General features: G+C 47.4%; 1 protein-coding gene across 3 annotated transcripts; it reads left to right on the top strand.

Moving 5' to 3' along the window:
* The first annotated feature begins 1,537 nt into the window (after positions 1–1,537).
* Positions 1,538–19,654, top strand: KATNB1 (katanin regulatory subunit B1). Of its 3 annotated transcripts, none has more exons than XM_037408815.1 (20): positions 1,538–1,721; positions 1,858–2,040; positions 4,643–4,773; positions 6,848–6,965; positions 8,733–8,833; positions 9,372–9,413; positions 10,122–10,205; positions 11,179–11,294; positions 11,823–11,894; positions 12,155–12,305; positions 12,747–12,934; positions 13,061–13,191; positions 14,013–14,063; positions 14,239–14,315; positions 14,972–15,091; positions 16,065–16,214; positions 16,551–16,627; positions 17,017–17,091; positions 17,809–17,925; positions 18,527–19,654. In XM_037408815.1, exons 2-20 carry the CDS (start codon positions 2,001–2,003, stop codon positions 18,657–18,659), a joined length of 1,974 nt encoding a protein of 657 aa, XP_037264712.1. In that variant the 5' UTR covers positions 1,538–1,721; positions 1,858–2,000; the 3' UTR covers positions 18,660–19,654. The 3 variants fall into 3 exon arrangements, with proteins under 3 accessions (XP_037264712.1, XP_037264711.1, XP_037264713.1); XM_037408814.1 differs by having other exon boundaries at positions 1,539–1,721; positions 13,058–13,191; XM_037408816.1 differs by lacking the exons at positions 1,538–1,721; positions 1,858–2,040 and having other exon boundaries at positions 4,660–4,773; positions 6,848–6,975; positions 13,058–13,191.
* The last annotated feature ends 180 nt before the right edge of the window (positions 19,655–19,834 follow it).

The following is a 19,834-nucleotide window of genomic DNA, read 5'->3' as shown; positions in this document are numbered from 1 at the left end:
AGCTGAAATACAGCATCAACCAGCGCAGATTAAGCTGCTTGTTTTATGGTAGCTGTCTTTTGTAAAAGTATAATAGATGCACCAAAGGGCTTTTACAGAGAAATGCACACCCCTGACTGCCTATTTTATTGCAACAGAGTCATTTTTTCTTGCCTTCTTTCTGTTAACATTTTAAGGGGTGAACACAGTGTTAAAACCAGAAGCCACCCTAGCTCATTATGTGTGGTCTGAATATCCTAGGTCATTAAAACATACCAAATTACCCTTATAGAGGTTATTAATTTGAGCATCACTGGAAGGACGCACTGCATTTTGGACTCAGAAATGGAGAGCAAAGAATTCCACGTCTCCTGTGGGAAACAGCTGCAGTGTTTGACACCCACCACAGCAAATCCCTGCGTCTGCCTGGGCCTTCCAGCAACCAGTTTTGGAGCTCTAAGATGTCTTACCACAGCACATTGTGTTCCAAGCCATTCAACAACAGCAACAGCCTATTTCACACCAATGCTGTTTCTGATAGCTCTGCGTCCCGCAAACAACCCAAGAAAGGAGAAAGCTCAGAAACAGCTCCCTCTTCGGGGTAGAGAGGCATTCAGGTAAGAATGCACTACTGAAAAGGAACATCAGGAACTAGCCAAAACAATTTCCGAATTGCAGGGACTGTGAACTGCTGAAGGACTAAGGGACCTCAGGGAACTGGGGAGAAAGGAAACGCTAAGGTCTCCAAACAGAGAAAAAGAAGCAACCAAGCCTGTGGTTTGAGCTCATCAGTTCAACACCCAGAAAGGAGACCAGAGCAAACTGAATGAAAAATCCTTCAACAGGTACTGGGGACATAGCTGGTGCCAGAGTCAGCTGATACGCATTATCAAGGACTAGCATCAAACAGATTTGATTTTCCCTTTTGATGGGGTTATTGGCTTCAGAGACAGAAAGCATAGAGGTGGCATGACTCTGCCTCAGCCAGGCTGCGAGAGCCCCCAGCATGGCCCCCTGGGGGGAAAACCGGCCCCAGGCCCCGGTGGGGGGTCAGAGGAGCCGATGCCAGCGCTTCCGGGCAGAAAACCACAGAAACGGGGCGGCCCGCTCCCAGCAGGGCCGGGCCCGTGACACCCGGCGAGGTCAATCACCTGCTGCGGACGCACCGGCACCGCTCGGGGGCGCCTGCGCGGCCGGCGGGCCCTGGCAGAGAAGGGCCTCTCGACCGCCCCGACAGAAGCTGTGCCGCTACCGCCTCGGCTCCGGCCCGGCGCGCCGCAAAACGGCAGCCCCCGCGGCTCCCAGCGCGCCTCCCTCCTTATTGGTCGCCTCGAAAGGCTCCGCCAAGAAGCTGCGTTGCGAATGGCTCGGCTGCTCGGCGGGCGCTAAGGCAACCGCCCCTGCCTCTGTTCCTATTGGCCAAGCGGCGTGCGGACACGGGGCAAGCGCCGGGCGTGGCGATGCGGGGCTCGGGGAGGCCGGGGACGGGCGGCGGGCGGCGGCCCTGATTGGCGGCGGCCGGGCGGAGGCGGGGCGCGGCCCAGGTCTGTGGTGAGGGGCCGGTTGGCTGGTGGCGGGGGCGGGCTGGGGGTGCGGGGCTGGCCTGGCCGCCGGCGGCTCAGCGTCTTCTCGGCAGCTCCAGGCGATGAGCCCCTGCGAGGCGGCGGAGGCGGCGGCCCGAGGAGCGCCTCCCGCCCGCCGGGCTCCCCGCTGGCCCGTCGCTACCGTGATGGCCGTCAGCGGTGAGGCCGCGCCCCGCGCTGCCGCCCGGGCGGGCGGTGGGCTGGCATCCCGCGCCTCGGCCCGGCCTTCCCGCGCCGGGGCCCGGCGTGGCGGGGGCGTCGCCGTAACCCCGGCTCGTGTTGTTTGTGCCTCCAGGGCGGCCGGGGCAGCGCGGGGGCGTGACTCGGCGGCCGTAGGACGCGGCGGCGGGGAGGCGGCCCAGTCGGAGCCGGGCGGCGGAGCCCGGGGAGGAGGAAGGCGCTTGGGCCCTGCCCGCCGGAGGGGCGCCGCGCCGAGCCATGGCCGCGGCCGTCACCGCCAGGACGGCGTGGAAGCTGCGTGAGTGTGGCCGGGCAGCCCCGGCGAGGGAGGGCGGGGGAGTGCCCCGCACGGAGCGGGGGGGCGGCGGAGGCGGTTTGCGGAGGGAGCTGGCTAATCCCTGCCGTGGGTGGGGATGCCCCGGCCCTCCTCCCAAGCTGCTGACGGGAATTTTGGACTCGTAGAAATCTATTTGGAAAGCACAGCAGCGTAGTGGAATAGCATAGGGCCCTGTCGTTCAGGGGGTCACAGCCTGTATTTTTTCTCACTCGTTGCTCTAACACTATCCTCAATTTCTAGCTAACCCCACGTGCCTCTGTTGTGGTACACGAGCAACCAAGGGAGAGATGGAACCGCTCCTTGGGAGCCCAGGCTGCAGCAGAGAGTTCCCTCTGTGTCAGGTTAGCCTGGTTGAAGCTGCCATTCCTTGCTGCTCAGGTGTTACAGAAGGTGCACTGAGCACTCTGCTGCAGGAGAGATGAGGTGATCTTTACAGGGCCTGTGTGCCTCATGCTCTTGAAATTGCTTTACAGAAGAGTGGTAAGGATTTGCTGCTTTTACATCCATTGTTTTTCCTCCAAAGCACAAATCAGTGCTGGTCACTGCGGAGGTATTTCATAAGGGCTGTTGAGGAATGCTTAGAAACAATGGGGAGTGATCAGCTGTTCAGAAGTGCATGCTTTCGCAGCGACTTGGGCTCTAGGAATTGGCTAGCAGAGGTATGGTGTCCTTGACTGGTAACACATGAAGGGAGCTGAGAGAATTGACTTAGTAATTTTGTGTCTCTTTTGAGCAGAAATCCCTGAAACTCCAGTTATAGGAAAAGCTGGAAGTCAATCAAGCTCCATTCTTTTTAAGCGGGCAGAAGTTCTTAATCTTCAGTTTTGCTAGGCTCTGTCTCACCTTAGCATCCTCATTAGAGCAAGAAGCATTCTGAATGTTAGAAATGTTTCGGTGATGCTAATTAGGAGCTTAATATTACTGAACTGATGGGTGATAATCTGGTGATGAAGACTTTGTTAAAAAAAAAAAAGTTTGTGGTTTTAAGGAAATTGGCACTGCACTGGGGGAGTGGGTGAAGCCATCTGGCCAAGGCTAGCATCAGGTTGTAACCTGACTTTTAGGAACAAAGAGTTGAATGCTTCAGCAATGACTTTTAAACTTACAATATGTTATTAAGAATGAAATCAAGAGGAGAGAAAAAGTGGAGCTGCTGACGCACTCATTTCAGCAGCAGTGCTCAGCATCTGTCCTTTCAATTTTAACTAGCGAGTTGGTCTGTTAATGCTAATTGTATTGTTTGTTACCTTCAAGTCTGTGTATACGTATGTACTTTACTTTAGCACTGTCACATGGAAGATTGGTCTTTCAACACAATACAAGCATATTTTCAAATTTTCCCTTCTCTTGTAATTTACAGACCAGTTACCTTTGTAAATTGAAAGGTGTTTCTCCAGCTAAAGTGAAAGTTGCATGGTTTTGCTTTCAAAACAGCACTCTGAGAGCCTGAGATCAAAGTACCTGTAATTATGGCAGCCATCTAATATCCTTTTGGATTAGCGTTGCATGTAAAATGATCAAATTGCTCATCCCAGCAAAACAATCCAAATGAAAGTTGGATTGATTGCTGCCTAGCCTTTTTACAAACAAGTTTCATAACTCTTACACGTGCAAATCCCATGAACTTTCAAGGAGAACTGTAAGAGGAAGAAATTGTTAAGCGCATCAGCCAAAAGCCACTGTCAGAAATTTAACTGGATTTAAAAATCCACTGTGAAGATGAGATGTCCAAGCAAAGATGCTCATTTGGCTTCTCTTTTGGTCCAGAGTTGTTTCTTTATGATGAGGCTTCCTTGGATTTCTGTCACTGCAAAGCCCTCGGTGTCAGAGCTTCCCCTCAGCCTCCAGTTTTTTTAACAAGTCTTGTAGTATCGATCACATTTGTTCTTTTGTGCCCTTTTGGATATATATTCATCCTTCCTTTGTCACAGTTTCACACCTTCGCATTGCTAAATTTCACCTGTGTTACATAGTGGGAACCTGGCAAAGCCTCTGCCAAAGCTCAGAGAAGGGAGCTCCACCTATCCCCGCTGCTGAGTCTGACTCTTTTCTGTGTAAGGTAACAAACTGTGCTGCTGCCAATCTGCCAGTTCCTCTCAGGTTGGACAGGCTGCTGCTGCTTCCCGGAATGGCATTACGGGGCCTTTTGATAGGTGACTCTGGCTGCTGTGTATTACTGCAGCTTGGCAGACAGCTCAGCTTACTGAGATCCACCCCGGGTACTGAAGGTAAAGCAGCTTCTGTGAGCAGGTTGCCACAGCTGAGCAGGTCTTTAAAAACTACCGAGCTGCTGCTGGTGAGAGAAGGTGCTTTTTGTAAGCCACATGAGCACTGGAGCTGTGGGGCTTGGTCAGCAAATGTCTTAAGTACAGCAGGCAGAGCCAAGATGGACTGTTTCAAGCAAGATAATAGTGTGACTTCTTATCTGAAGAGTAGGCTGCTACAGGTTGTTCAGTGGAAACTGGAACATTTTTCTGGAGGGAGAATATTTTTTTAGTTCTTTGGGAGGGATGGGATGAAAATTGTTATACTAGCTCATAATAACTGTTTTTTTTTTGTGCAGAAGAGATCACGGCTCACAGCAGCAATGTATCCTCACTAGTCCTAGGAAAAAGTTCAGGCCGGCTGCTGGCAACTGGAGGAGATGACTGTCGGGTCAACATATGGTCAGTGAAGAAGCCCAACTGCATCATGGTAAGAACAGGCCCGTTTCCAGCTTTTGGGGGATGGGAATATTAATTCTGAGGTATAGAGGGTAAGGGAAAAGATTGTTGGGTTGTAGCCTGTGTGACTTGTAAATGGAGTTTACCAACATGAAGCTGGATGACTGGATTCTAGCGAAAGATGAGCGCAGGATTCGGTAACTGGTGAGACCGCTAGCTCAGGAGAGAATCTGGAGTGGATGGCTGCTTCAGCTGGGCCAGTGCTTGCTCAGGCAATGAATATTGTGCCTTCCATTACAGGCTAGCTACAGATAATTAAATGCAGCATTTTGTATGAGGTCAGCTATTTTTAGTGCAAGCTACAGGGGACAGTTTGCCCTCATAGCAGGAAGCATCCCCAGCAGGATGCATTCCGACCTGTCCCACAGTCACTAACTATCCACGCAAAGTTTGTCGGAATAGTTCGCTAACTTGCATGTAGGCTGGGGAAGAGTAGTGCTGGGCACACTGTGTTAGAAGGAGTAGGGTTACCCCAGCAGTAGCACATCATAAATGTATTTAACAGATGTCTATCCTGCATTGCTTTTGCTTTGAGTTGGTGTTGTGGAAAACCATCTTTAGCAAGTCTCCCTTGTCACTTTAATTAAGAACATTATTGTGTTGTGTTATGGTAGGCATATCTGTAGCCACTGTGACCCTTCTGAGGAAGAAATTGGGGAAGTAGGAGCAAAAAGGCTGAAAGGAGAATGTGCCTACTTTATTTTTCCATTCATTTCCTGCATAAAGAGGTTGAAATAGGTGGAAAAGACGTTGCTCACTTTTGGCAGTGCTGTGCTTTTTGCATAGTGTAGTTAGGCTGTGTCTTTCCAGACTTGGTAGTGGCATGACAGTAGCTTGAAACCAGAATATTTCCTTCCACAAGAAGGTTGAAGGACTAATTATCTCCGTACCCGTTCTTGGGAGCAGAGAGCTGTACTTCTGTGCTTCCTGGGAACCACAGACATAAGAAGCTGGTCTTTCTGAGAGGCAGGGATTGACTGGAGCTGCTGAGGGCTTGTGTCATTCTTGTATATCAAAAGAATCTTGATTTTTTTGAGGGGTTGTGCTGTATATTTTGTTCTCCAAAATTAATTTTTACTGTTTATATTGTTAGGATTCTAGATGTTTATGTGTTGGGGGAGAGGAAGAGGAGGAGCTTTCCAAGCAGCCTTGTGACTTGGTTCAAGTTTTGAGCTCTGGTTTCTCACTAAGCAGTAACAGTTGCAGCTGTAGAGTCTGTAAAGGATTTCAGTTGCATGTGAAATCCCAAGAAAGCCCCGTAAGAACAGATAGCTTGTAACTGGTGTTTGATTCTGTACGTGTGTGGGAGGCACACAGCTAGCTTAGCTATTTAAAAAGACCTGTTTGAGGTGGGAGTAAAGCATAGAATATCGCTGAACTGACAAGAAAAAGTCGACAATAGTGGTATTGGTTTTCTAGTGCTAGTTTTAAATATTCTTGTGTTTTAATTAAATACTGTCCTTTTCTTGTAAGCTTGTAGATGCTCAAGGATGAAAGGAACTGCATACATATGAATTACTACCTTATGCCACGAGTTAATACTTTAGTAATAGCACCACATTATCACTGTGACACCCATTGCTGGCAGCAACATACGGCTTCTTGCTTATGTGGCGATTTCGAAGTAGCCCTGCTTTTGCTCTTGCTTTGGTTTTGTAACCAGTTCATGACACTTTCAGAGCGAACACTGTGCCATTGCACTTGCACAGCATGATTTTTATAATGTAAGCATGTGTCAGCCCTGTCTGGGCACCTGCACCTAATGTTTAACTGCCCGTGTCTCTGTTGGTGCATCCTTTAAAACTTAGTCAGCGTGCCCCAGAAAGTGGGATAATGTGGAAGACATGTGCACGGGGCTATATGCAGTGGTGGTCTTTAGGGTGCTCTACCATACTGGTAGCTGATGAGGAAAGAGGACCAGTGGCACTACCAGGTAATCCCAACTCGTGACTAAATGCTTTAGTTACACTTCAAGTATGAACAATGTCATTGTGGACAGGGCTGTGTCAGTAGCAGTTGGTTGTGACTCATGGTTTCCTTTGCAGAGCTTGACAGGCCATACAACACCCATTGAGAGCCTACAGATCAATATGAATGAGAAGCTCATTGTCGCAGGGTCCCAGTCAGGGTCCATTCGAGTTTGGGACTTGGAAGCTGCCAAAAGTACGTTTCTGTGAGTTTTCACTTCTGTTAATGCACGCTTTTTGGAATATCCTTATGCTCGATATGTATACTGACCCAGCAGAGTACTTCACTCAAGGAACAGGAGCCTGGCATTGCTTTCATCTTAATTTCCAGCCCTCTCAGAGGGCTTTTGTGCGCTTCCTACTGAGACTGCAGAGCTGCGTGTGCACGCTCAAACAGAAATTTGTACGTGTATTGTGGATACTGATCTGAGGAACTAGCTGCCAGGGTTTTGACCTGAGTATGTTTGAAAACTATATCCCACATCAGTTTCCATGCATGTATAGTGTAACTAGGCGTATGGAATTTGTATTCGGTCTCCTTGTCAACATCAATAAAGGGATCCAAAATCAGATTGGAAGATTTAAGTATATTAGGTTTTGTACAAGTCCAGGAATCCCCTGCTTGCTGGCCTCTTATTCTCATTCTTAGGCTCTAACTTTTCTTTTTTCCCTCAAGTGATTGTTCTCCCCTTTTGCTCTTGCGTAGGCATATAAATAAACAAAGACATGATTTTTAATAAATCATAAAAGCTATGAACTTGTTGAGCTCTGATCCTTGAAAGACCAACTGTTGAGTCATGCTTTATTTACTGTATTTTTCTCAAATCCTAGAACAAGTTTGCAAAGGCACCATGAAGCACTTCGGTGCATTCCAGGAGGAATACCATAAAATGACTGAATACTTCTTACAGGTTGCTACTTGTTCATAGAAAGGATATGTAATGGAAATGGACTTACACTGGATAACCTAAGAAGGCAAATGGCATAAATAATAAAAAGCACTTTTGTTGTTCAGTTAGAATGTCTTCAGTTATAAAATAGTTTGGCTCTACCAGTGGAGGGTAACTGATCTGGCTGAATTTATGAGGAGACCTGTGAACCAGCGTCTATGCAAATGACCGCTCCAGGTCTGGCTCAAGAGCTAATTTCTGCCAGGGGAATCATCAGACTGTTCCAGATGATGGAGAGAGATTGCCCTTGTTGCTGTATGAGCAATTTTTCTCCCTCGGAGTTGAGTTCTGCATTTGTCTCTACTTTTGGAGATACAGTATACCAGTTCTGCTGGTCCTTTCTGGTTTCCAGAGCTACAAGGGGCGTTACTTGGTTGATGTCTTGCTGAAACGCTGTGGTCATTTCTTTGTCTCATGCTTCCTAAGCGTCCTTTCCTGGTCTTTGGGATGCTTCTTGAGAGGGGCAGTTGAAGGAGTACAGGGTGAATATTGGAACCTAAGAAGCAGAAGTTTTGATTGTGCCTGGGTGGGGGTGCAGAGTCCAGGGAGAGGGACTGCCTAATAGCTGCAAGGTGAACGATGCAGGCAATCAAATGTTCCTTTCACTTCCTGGCTAACACAGTCCTTGTAGGTTCCCCCTGCCCCTTTTGCTCCCTTTGTAAAGAGTGGAAGGAGACACTGTCTGACAGAAGTATGGCTTTTCAGTTTTATTTTCAAAATGGAGAGCTTTGGAGTTTTAATCATATATACCTCAGGACAGGACTTCCATTAGATTTGTTGAACATGGGCTCTGTACTGCTGTTCCTTTGCATTGCAAGGGTAAAGTCAGAAACAATTCCGTAAAATAATGTATACAGATGAATAAACAGTATGTAGCATACCTAATGTCCGTTGTATTAGCATGTGCTTAATGGTGAGGGTAGTATGGCTAAACTTTTGTGCTGCATTGGGGGAAGTGAACTACTAAATATTGTTCCTATTCCTTCTCCCTGCTCTGCTGCTCCTTTTCCCAGTTCTTCGTACCTTACTTGGTCACAAAGCAAATATCTGCAGCCTTGATTTCCATCCTTTTGGAAGCTTTGTGGCGTCTGGCTCTTTGGACACAAACATTAAGGTAAAACGCAGCTTCCCCTAGAGATTGCTCTCTTTACTTGCAGTATTTTTGTTTTGAAGAGTGCCAGAATGTGTTTTGTGCCAAGCTGTTGGTAGATCCTGTACGTCGTCATTTCCATGTGTGTGGGCAGGTGTATTTACGAGTGCTTGTGAAATCTGTGCATGTATTTTCACAGTGGTAGCTCATGAGTGTGACTCCTCTGTTGTGGAATGTGGCTCCAAGTAAGATGCCAGCTGAGACCTGGTGTCAGCAAACACAGATGTCCTGATTGCTGTGGACTGCATCTGCTTCATCAGGCTGGTATTTGACTGTAGGAACTGAGCTTCTGTAGTAAGAAACACCTTACAGAAGTGATTCTTGCTTGGGCAGTCAGGTTAGGAAATACCCCTGAAGCAAACGGGTTCACCAGCCCCTCCAGTGTTTTCATTCTGCGGTTTCTGTCAGCTTGGTGACAAGGAGAGCTCTTGTTCTGGTGCGACTCTTCGGCTCCCCACATACTGCTGTAATCATATCTTTTGTTTGCTTTTCTTCCCTGTAGCTCTGGGATGTAAGAAGAAAAGGCTGTGTCCTCAGGTACAAGGTAAAATGCTTTGTTAGTTTTCAGATGAAGAGGGGAGATAGATTTCTGTTGGGGACTTGTGAGCAAACCTGAAAGTGATTATGTACAAATAAAAATAACTTCCTAGTTTTCCAGTATGAAAATAAGATCTGCACGATTTGTGAAGTGGCCCGGCAAACCTCTGCAGGCGTCTGTGAACTGTGTGGGAATATGAAATGGATATTGTAGGAGTTACTGTGTACTATAGTCTGGTTGGCTTCAGTGGAGAACAGAGAGCATCCGTGACTGATTCTTTATATTGTGACTGATGCTACGATGCAAGTCCCCACTGCTCTGAGATGGTTCTATTCTTGGGGCCTTTTTCTACCCAAGGAGCTTGCTGAATATTAATTTCATTTAGAAACCAACTTTGTGACACAGCATTTCTATATGACCACCCATAAATCTGTGTAATTTAAAATTTATTTTTATTAATTAAGCCAGATCTGTATTTACCACACTTAAACTGATGCTAGAGATGTCTAGATGAGAGAGATGACATGCATTTAGTGTGGATGGGTGTAGCTTTTGAGTGTAGTGTTTAGTGTTCTGTCAGCTGTGGACTCTGTGAAACAGTTACTTAATTTGATTTGATCTTATTATATAGGATTGAAAGACAAAAGCCAGAATTCCCTTTAGAGGGGGTGGGGAGAAACTACTATAAACTACCATTTGTTTTTCTCATTTCAGGGTCACACAGAAGCAGTTCGGTGTCTCCGCTTTAGTCCTGATGGGAAATGGTTAGCCTCTGCTGCTGATGATCACACTGTAAAGGTAATTTATTGTGACACCTTCCTTATGTGCCAAATGCTGGGATCATCTTTGTACCAGGCATTACCAGCACTCACTCACAAACACCTTTAGTTCATTAGGCAGCTGGCTGAGCCCTGTGGCTTTGCAGGGACCAGTCTGTTGATGAGTCTGGTCATGTCCAGTGGCCCACAACCTCAAGAAAAGAGCTGGATGTGTTGAAATGCACTTATCCAACAGACATGTTGGCTCTATGCACATAAAAGTTCAAGTTTTGTTAGATGTTAGAGTTGTGATACGTGAACATTAACCTCAGTCATTTCAGTAAGTGCTACCGAATGAGTTGCCCACAGCATGTTGCTTTGCCATACCCATTTTTGGTTCTGCCCAAGTTAATTCAGTAGGAGTGCATTATCATACATATTGCTTATGATTATCAGTCTGAAAATTGCTGTCAGGACGGCAAGAGAAGGAATTCAGAAAAGTATCGATTGAAACAGTGACTTCAGTTGTTTCAGATGTGGTGTGGAGGAATGTAGGTGAAGGACTGATTCTTCAGCTTCACGTGAAATAAACTGGTCAATCATTTCACTGGATTTTTCAGTGAAGACTAGAGCACAGGAAGTATTAATTGCTAAGGGATTTGGAGTTTTTTGATTTTTGTTCATTTGCTTTTGAGATGCAATCTGTGGGGATGGGTGGAAGTGCTGTATTTTATTCCAGTCTCTAAATATAAACCAGAAACTTCTAGGGGGCAAATTAAGTGGAAAATTTATAAAGAATAGCAAAGATAAAAGAAGAAAAATAAAAAAAAAAATGCAGCCTTAAATAACTGGGATGCTACTCCTTCCCTGATCTTTGCTTTCTTTGACAAACTTGAGTCTGTTCTTGGAGGGCGAGAAATGTTAGGAGGCTGCCAGTACAAGAAAATCCAAAGTGTATTGGAATTCTCTACTGTTAAATCTTTTCAAGAGTCTCTGTATTTTCCTTCTTCCAGCTGTGGGATCTGGCTGCTGGGAAGATGATGTTCGAGTTTACAGGACATACCGGCCCAGTAAATGTTGTTGAATTCCATCCCAATGAATACCTTTTGGCTTCTGGCAGCTCTGACAGGTACATACGGGGAGGGAGGAAGAAGGGAATTGTATATGGCAGTTTCCTGATGCCCTTCCTTTTGGGAACATGGAAAATAGGAATGTCACACAACTCAAACCTGCCATTGCAAGAGCCTGACATCCAGGCAGCAGCACGTTACATCTGTGATGGGCAGAACATTGAGAGCTTGCCTTCTCATCCAAAATTGACGACACCTTCTACCACACTAGAAAACAATCCAATAGTCTCAAGATAATCCACTAATCGCTAATTCAGCTGACATTTTATCTGAATAGCAAGCAGCCCTGCTCAGCTAGCAGGGTGACCTCTTAGATCTGACTCAGAGCTAAATACCTGCCTGTATCCAGAGTTTCTAAGCATCTGTGGCTGGATTCATGGATCTTTAGCTAGACTAGCCTCCTGTGTTGGCTCATATGTGCACAACAGTGAAAGTCATTCTAGCTATTAGCATACTACTTCAATTCTGGATCCTACATCAGATTTCTAGAGGGGTGAGAAATTATTTTTCTTCTTGTGTGTGTACAGGACTGTTAGGTTCTGGGACTTGGAGAAGTTTCAAGTTGTGAGCTGTATTGAAGAGGAGGCTACTCCTGTCAGGTATATTAAATTCCTGTTGCAGTATACTACTAGGCAGAGACTAAAGTGGGGGTGAGGGGAGGATTTCCTGAAGGAGAGACTTTACTGGGGAGAAGTTTGGGCTGTTGGAGATGTTGCACAGGTGAGCACTAGATGGGTAGGTTCATTGTTAGAAAGGGGTCTGGAGGTTGTCAGCGAAGCCAGTTACAGCCCTGGGGTCCTCGTGGGACTAAGCAAGTTTGGAAGAGCTGTGCCTGATTCTCCACATGCCTTCCTCCCAGGTGCATGCTCTTCAACCCAGATGGCTGCTGCTTGTATAGTGGCTTCCAGGATTCGCTGCGTGTGTACGGCTGGGAGCCTGAGCGCTGTTTTGATGTGGTGTTGGTGAACTGGGGAAAAGTAGCCGACTTGTGTATCTGTAACAACCAGCTGGTAAGCCACTGCTCCTGAGGAGTGGGGGAGGTGGCTGCAAAACACAAGAGAAAATCCTCCTGCCTTCTTGCAGGCCTTCTGACCTTTAAGCTTATATCAGACTGTAAGTGGCCAGGGCTTGCTATGTGCCCAGCATTTAGATAAAGATGATGTGCTTTTGCTTTTAGCAGCCTCATGCTCCACTTTGTCTCTCTTTGGCTTCTGGAGGAAAGCCCCCAGTTCTTGGGGGTTGGTTTGACTAGTATTTAGAAGCTATGCTTGAAAAAAGCGTTGTTGTAGCCTTTCATAAAACATTGGCAGCTTCAAATTGAAACAGCCAAAGGACTGAACGGAGAAATTCTCAAGCGTGGTTGCTCAGGGTCACTCCATCGTGCCTGTTCTCAAAAAGGCTGGCATGTACCCCGCTCCCTGATGAATTACCTTAATCTTTTGCCTCTGCAGATAGGAGTTTCCTTTGCACAAAGCACAGTCTCTTCCTTCGTTGTGGATCTTGGCAGAGTCACCAAGTCAGATTCTATTCCTCATGGGCTGATCAGGGATGATGAGCCTCTTGTGCCACCTACCCCCACGGGGTCCTCCCTTCGCCGCATCTATGACAGGCCCTCAACTAGCTGCAGCAAGCCACAAAGGTAAGGGAATCTGCTGGCATGTTGAATTTCAGGATTTTAAGGAAGTGTACAAGGAGCTTAGTGCTCTTGCTTTCTCTGACAAAGTCCCTATGACTTGCCCTGACAGCATCTCTTTTTCCACAGCAGAGTGAAGCACAACTCTGAGAGTGAGAGGCGCAGTCCTAGCAGTGAAGATGACAGAGATGAGAAGGAATCAAAGGCAGAGATCCAGAACCCAGAGGATTACAAAGAGATCTTCCAGCCCAAGAATGCTATCTGTCAGTACCAAGGTTTACTGTGCTTTTGAGTGGTGTTTGTATTAGAGCTGTAGGCGCTAAACTGATTCAGTAGAAGTGAGCTTTGGCTTATTATAATAGGGGCTTCACCTGTGAGTGGGAGAGTTTAGAAAACTTTTCTTTAGTAATCTGTACTTGGACACTGAACCATACAGATCATGTTGGTGAACTGCTGGAAGGTGGCGCCTTTACTAGGGCGCAGTGATGTCTAGTTGAAGCCTGACTCAGAATACAGAGCTCTATTGTAAGCATACTGTCTTCCTGTCCTGATTAGGAAGGACTACTGTGTTATGAGATCTTTATTAGGTTAGAATTTTTATATGTATAAAAACAGCAGCCTTCATTAAAGAAGGAAAGTCAAAATGTTTTGTTAAAGCAGAGATTGTTGTTTAGGAGGCATAGTGCAGTGCCTGTATCTTGTATTTCTATGTCAATGAGAAAAACGAGATACTCTTTCTAAGGAATTAATAGTCATTATTTTGATTTACTTATGTAAATCAATTTAGCAGGAGGTGAATTTTTTCTAATATAACTTGTTGTGACAGTGCCTTTTCTTGTGCTTCACACCTGTACAGCAGCAGTGAGCTACACGGGTCAGTTTTGTCTTTCCCATCCATGAAGGCTGAAAGCCTTTGGCTAAACTCAGCAATAGCATCAGGGTCTGAAGGAGATGACTGCTTGCCCTATCACTGATAACCCTAATCTGTGCAGTTGCTGGAGACCTCTCAGCTCCAAGGCTGATTTATCACTATTCTGTAGCCTTGGATACTCCTTCATTTCCCTCCCCCCTTCCTCCTGTGTAGGTCGAACTCCTCCTCGAAGCAGTGAGCCATTTCCAGCACCTCCTGAGGATGGTGAGTATGAAAAGGACCCGTTGGTGGGAATGGGGCTAATGACCCTCAGAAGAGGGAGTGCTGCATGTCTGCAGAAATGACTACTTGTACTCTTAGCTATACAGAACTGTTGCTTTCAACTTCCCTTGAAAGGAGCAATCGGTTTCTGTTTTTCTACTTCTTTCCATCTTGCTAGAGCCTGTAACTGCGAAGGAAGCAGTGAAGCCCAGCCAAGCTGCGGATGTCCAGACCCTATTGCCAAAGCAAGAACTTGTACGTACTGTACGGTCTGTTAATAGCTGTTCACACTCCCACTGTGAAAGATATGTGAGTGCTGGAGACTTTACGATTTCTAATTGAGCTGATACCTTTACTGAAGAGTTGTAAAAGTGCAGCTCCAGTCTTTGGCCTGTCATGTCTCTTGCCTGAGCAGTAGAATCGAAGGCCAGGCCTCCAGCAGGTGATGGCTTTATTGCTTTTGTTCACTTCTTGCACTTGCAGTGGTGTTTCTCCTTGTATCTCAAAATTAAGGTGCTCTGAGGAGAACCAAGTGCCAGATTCCTGCAAGTGCTTGAACTGAAGCTATTTTGTCACCAAAATTGCAAGCAGCTGATGGGCCAGGATAGATTACACTGGCTTCCTGAGAATTCTCTCTTAGCCTTCAGGTTGGCCATGGCCCGTTACCCTCATTTTAGATGCTGATAACGACGACTGCGCTTGGCACTTCTGCTGGGAATTCTACATGTTCTTTGCAAACCTTAAGTGTGTCTTAGCATGTATCTGAGAGACACTTTATTGCCTGTTAAATTATGCTAGCAAATTGGAGACTGCTTCTGCATTGGGACCCTGCTGTAAGAGGAAAGTGGGTCAGGACATCAGACTAGGGCCAGCCTGCTGCTGCTAAAGCTTTTACCTGATTTTTCCTGCAGCCTGATCCGGTTCAGAGGCCACCGATTGCCTCCTCAACTCCATTGACCAAAACAGAGCCATCGGTGATTCCTGCAACTAGGAATGAGCCCATTGGCCTGAAGGCCTCTGACTTTCTACCAGTAAGTATCTCTGGACAAAAGTTGCCTGCTGGTGTCTGTTGGGTGGCATCAGAAAGGGGGTTCTGTGAGGCACAAGAGTTGCCTTGGGTGCTTTCTGCAGCCCTCTGTACTGAATGAGAACGTGTTAATTCCCACTCTTCTTCTGCTCACTTGGTGCCCCCCGCCCCCCGCCAGCTTACTCTTCTGCCTCCCAACTGTTTTGACTTGCAGTTCCTGTGAAATCAACACCTCAGGGTTGCTGGACCCAGGCCCCGTTGCAATTGACAGCGGGCTGATGCGAACATGTGTTGATCCAGGCTTGTGAAGAGTGTGTTATCAAAGCAGAGAGCAAGGGATGAGACTGAGACTCTGATTAATTCCATATGCCGGACAGCAATTAATTTAGGAAATTGGTGTCCGCCATTACCTGTCTATAATTATTTCATAGGAGTCTTTGCCTTTTGTGTCTCAGAGGCCTCTTGACCTGTCTTGGGGAGGATATTCCCTGTCCCGAGAAGGGAGAAGGACCAGGGCATCCTGATGATCCTAAACTCTGTGAGCAAAGGAAGTAGTGGTTCCAGCATGGCTTGGGCAAGAATCAAATTGCGAGTCTAATAAATTGTGTAAGAACTATGCTTTGTAATGAAAAGTTCCAATTTCAGATGAATGTTTCACATAAAAAATAGAGTTTATGTGAAAATGTTCCTTCATCAAAACACACTGGTTTTGAAAACTTATTTTGATTCACCTTGTCTTAATTTTGAATTTCTCCAAAGCTTCAAACATGTTTGTGATTGATGTAGTAGAAAAGGCAGAAGAGAAGTAACTGAAATCAGAGCAAATTAAGCATTTCCATTTCAAAATGTTTTTAAAACAATCTGCAAGGAAGCCAGTATTTACTGGCACTCAGCTCTTGCCTAGGCCGGAGAAAGCTCCTGCCCTTCTGTGCCATCCTGCTCTGTTACTGCTGTTCCATTGGTGTCTGTACTTTCAGGCTGTGAAAAACCAAAGCCAGACTGAGCTTGTGGATGAGGAAGCCATGTCCCAGATCAGGAAAGGCCATGAGACTATGTGTATGGTGCTCACCAGCCGTCACAAGAATCTGGACACAGTGCGGGCTGTATGGAGCACCAGTGACATCAAGGCAAGGGTTGGAGATACCTGGGGTTCATGAGGGGAGCACCTGAGCAGCTATTTTTGGCTTGTCTGGGGCTGATTCTGCCTCTTGCACAAAAGGCAGGGTCTCTCGGCTTTTGTCTCTGGGAGTGCACCGCAGAGTGCTGCTGTGTCCCACCTGCGGTTTGATGGTCACAAAGAAACTTGGAGAAAACTTTCTCATGCAACAGTTATCTTCTCTTCCCTAGCCAACTCCACGTTTCCTCTACCTTGTTTTTGAAAAGTGGCACTTGGTACGTAACTGCATTAGCCTAGCCAGTTTGAGCTTTGCAATAGATGGCTTTTTCTTCCTGTTCTCTCTCAGAACTCTGTCGATTCTGCAGTGGCGATCAACGATCTGTCTGTTGTTGTGGACCTCTTGAATATTGTCAACCAAAAAGCGTGAGTCCTGGGTTGGGGCAGCCCCTGGGATACTTGAGAGCCATCGGCTGGGCACTGGGAGCGGGAGCGCTGCATTGGACCCACCTTGCGTCCAGTGGGCGATGGCAGCAGGAAATGCGTGTGCTTGTAGCCAGATCTTCGTCTGCAGTGCCAGTAACTGCTGGAGTTGTGTGGGGCCTTTTCGGTAGGCAAATGATGACTTGCAAGGAAAATCAGTCTTGAGGCTTTATATGTCAGGGCCTGCCACTTTCTATCACAAGGGGGAGTCGGTGACTTGCTCAGTAAACTTGAGTGCCACTGGCTGGGGTCTTTTGGCAGAAAGCATTTGTGTCAGCTCAGCCGTGTAGAGCCTCAGTCTCCGGTCTCAGAATGTGTCCTTTTCTTTTCAGGTCTCTCTGGAAGCTGGACTTGTGTACTATAATCCTGCCACAGATAGAAAAACTACTCCAAAGTAAATATGAAAGGTGAGGCCCCGAGAACATGGTGTGCTTGGGGGACAGGGTATAGATATACATAGGAGAGCTCCACTGGGTATTTTCTAGCTGAAAGGAAATCCTGAAAAATCACAGCAGATGCAGTATAATGCCAACGCAACACCTGAAAAAGAGCAATGGAGTTGCCAAGTGTATGTGGGCAAAGGTATGGGAAGTATGCATGGACAGGAAGAGCAGGGTATTGGGATTTGGCGTGGGTGTGTTGAAGGCAGCTCTGACAGCCAGGAGGGGTCAAATCGATATGAAACAAGTGGGCTCTGCACACTGGTGTGAATGCACCTGTTGGCTTGGGACAAGGGGAATGAAGTTCTGCAACAGCCTTGGGGTCACTTGGAAGATTACTTTGAACCTCATCATAAGGTGGCAAAAAAAAATGCAGCCTGTCAAGGGGCTCTTCCTTTCTGCCAAGAGAGAGGCTCCTGTCAAGTCCCCATGGCAGGACATCTCTGCTCTTGAGCAGAAAGGTCCCGCATAGCAGGGTGTATGCCAGGACCTTTGGAAAGGGCTGGCTTTGTCAGTCTTGACTCAAACCAAGATGTGTTGGTGCTTGGCCATTGCTCTCCTTACCAGATTACAGCGGTGGGGCAGGGCTCATTTGAGTAGGCTACCCCAGTGACTGGATGAGAGTGAGGGCTGCGTGCTGGGAGGACAGGAATGAAATTCAAGTGGGGCCTGTTTGTTTTTCAGTTACGTGCAGACTGGCTGCACCTCCCTGAAACTCATTCTTCAGAGATTCCTGCCACTGATCACAGACATCCTCACTGCACCACCTTCTGTCGGAGTGGACATCACCAGAGAGGAGAGGTGAGGCACTAACCTCCACTTGCTGTGCTCCCTTTTTGAACCCACCTTTCTTTTGGGTGAGCTTTGCTCCTCGCCAATGAAACTTTGATACTAGACTGGGCATGCCTTCCCTTTTGTCTGCAAAAACACCAAACCCTCCTGCTCTGAGAAAAAAACCAAGGACTGCTTTTCCCTCTGTTACTGTATTGAGTCATACCTAAATAAAGTGTGAGTATGTCGGGAGTAAAACCAACCTGTGGCTTCACCTTCTACCTCACAAGACACGTGAGTTGTCAGCTGGGCCCCGGATTTCCAGTTTATTCACGGAATAGCTGTGCTCTGAGAATTGGCCCTCTGAAAACAGCACCTCCTTCCTCCCTGGACTTTACTGCCAAAGGGGAAGATAGGGGTGAAAGAGCTCTTATATGGATGCCATTCTCCTGCATCATCAGGGCGTGAGCTAAATACATGGTGTTCCTGCAGAGCCATGCTCACATTTCATCCTCTTCCAGGCCATTTGCAGGGCTTGTGTTGCATCTTTGGCGCTACAGAAACAAGCACATCTCTTAGGAATCTGAGGATTGATGCTGTGTCTGCTGTATTTATTATTTTTTTTTTGCAGGCTCCATAAATGCAAGCTGTGCTACAAGCAGCTGAAAAACATCAGCAACATTGTCAAGAGCAAGTCAGGGCTCAGCGGCCGCCACGGTAGTGCCTTTCGGGAGCTGCATCTCCTCATGGCTGTCCTGGAGTGACAGCTGCCACCAAGCTCCCCTCTGCTCTTGGTCTGGCTGGATTTCACCTCTCTCCATGTGTCCATCTTCCCCCCCCCCAGCACGGTAGGGAAATGGAATCTCACTGGCTGGTCGCCTACCCAGCCCTGGTGCCTTACGGGCTGGGACCTGAGTGGAGAGACGTCTGCTGTGTGAGGGGACCTGGCTGGTGGACAGCCCTGCAAAGCCCCTGTAGGGAAGCAGCTTCATTTCGGCTCTTCATCTCTGCATCAAGCTCTGACTGCTCTGTCTCTGTGTGCTGGCCTTTCCCTGACGGGTGCAGGGGGGACGCTCTGAGCCTGCTGTCGCCCCTCCTGCACCTGTGTGTGTTGTTGGTTCTTGTTGCTTGGCTCTGTGGGCTGGGGCTGGCTGGCCCCGCTCTCTTTGTGCAGCGTGCTGAGGACTGCAGCGTCTACCCCCCAAAAGCCTGCTGTGGGGTGGAGTGCCCTTTCCCTACAGAAGGGACTTAACTGCCGTGTGAGACCAGCCCCTTTGGTTTGCTTTGTCAAACATGAAGCAGGACACCGTGCCCTCGTGCCTGGTGTAGTCTCAAGGACCTGTATCAGGAGGAGGCTGTCTCTTGGCTTCACAAAACTCTGCTGGCACTCTGGGCCACAGAAGATTCTTCAGACTGTTGCTGGGAACTGTCTACCTGGATATGTTAAGTATGTGACTTAAACAGGACTTGTCATATGTGTTTCCCTTTGGGGTAAAAATCTGGGAGGGTGGGGGATCAGAGGGACATGGACTAATGTCTTTGTATATCTGCCGGACCACTCTTAGAGGGTTTGGGTTCCCCCCCCAATAAATGTCTGTGAGAATCTTTCTGTCCCTCTTTTCTTTCCTGTGGGGAAAGAGGTTCCTGTTAAGTGCTTCCCCTGCTCCTCCCAGCCTATCTCTGATCTTATACACTGGAGCCTGTTCTCCCAGAAACTGTAACTTATAACTAATTGTATTAAAAGATTTGTAACTTTTTAAAAAAAGATGTGTTAAGTGCCTGAATCTCTTGACGTACTGTTCACCTTAGCGCAGCTGCTGGCTGGGAGCGTCCAGGGAAAGCAGGGCTCTGTTCCCTGCGTGCCCCATGGGGAAGCTGGCTGTTCTCACCCTTCCTGCTGGGAGGCTGTGGTGAGTAAGTGGATGCTGTGAGCGAGTTG

Source organism: Falco rusticolus, chromosome 15, assembly GCF_015220075.1.
Source record: "Falco rusticolus isolate bFalRus1 chromosome 15, bFalRus1.pri, whole genome shotgun sequence".
Classification (NCBI taxonomy): domain Eukaryota; kingdom Metazoa; phylum Chordata; class Aves; order Falconiformes; family Falconidae; genus Falco; species Falco rusticolus.
The sequence above is the reverse complement of the archived record's forward strand: the minus strand, read 5'-3'. Positions and strand labels throughout refer to the sequence as shown.

Bases quoted from the DNA above. Each gene is read 5' to 3' on its own strand.
- KATNB1 (XM_037408814.1), top strand. From the start codon at position 2,001: ATGGCCGCGGCCGTCACCGCCAGGACGGCGTGGAAGCTGC. The intron at 6,966-8,732 runs GTACGTTTCTGT...TCCTTTTCCCAG, and splicing joins GGACTTGGAAGCTGCCAAAA to TTCTTCGTACCTTACTTGGT. The intron at 8,834-9,371 runs GTAAAACGCAGC...TCTTCCCTGTAG, and splicing joins CTTTGGACACAAACATTAAG to CTCTGGGATGTAAGAAGAAA.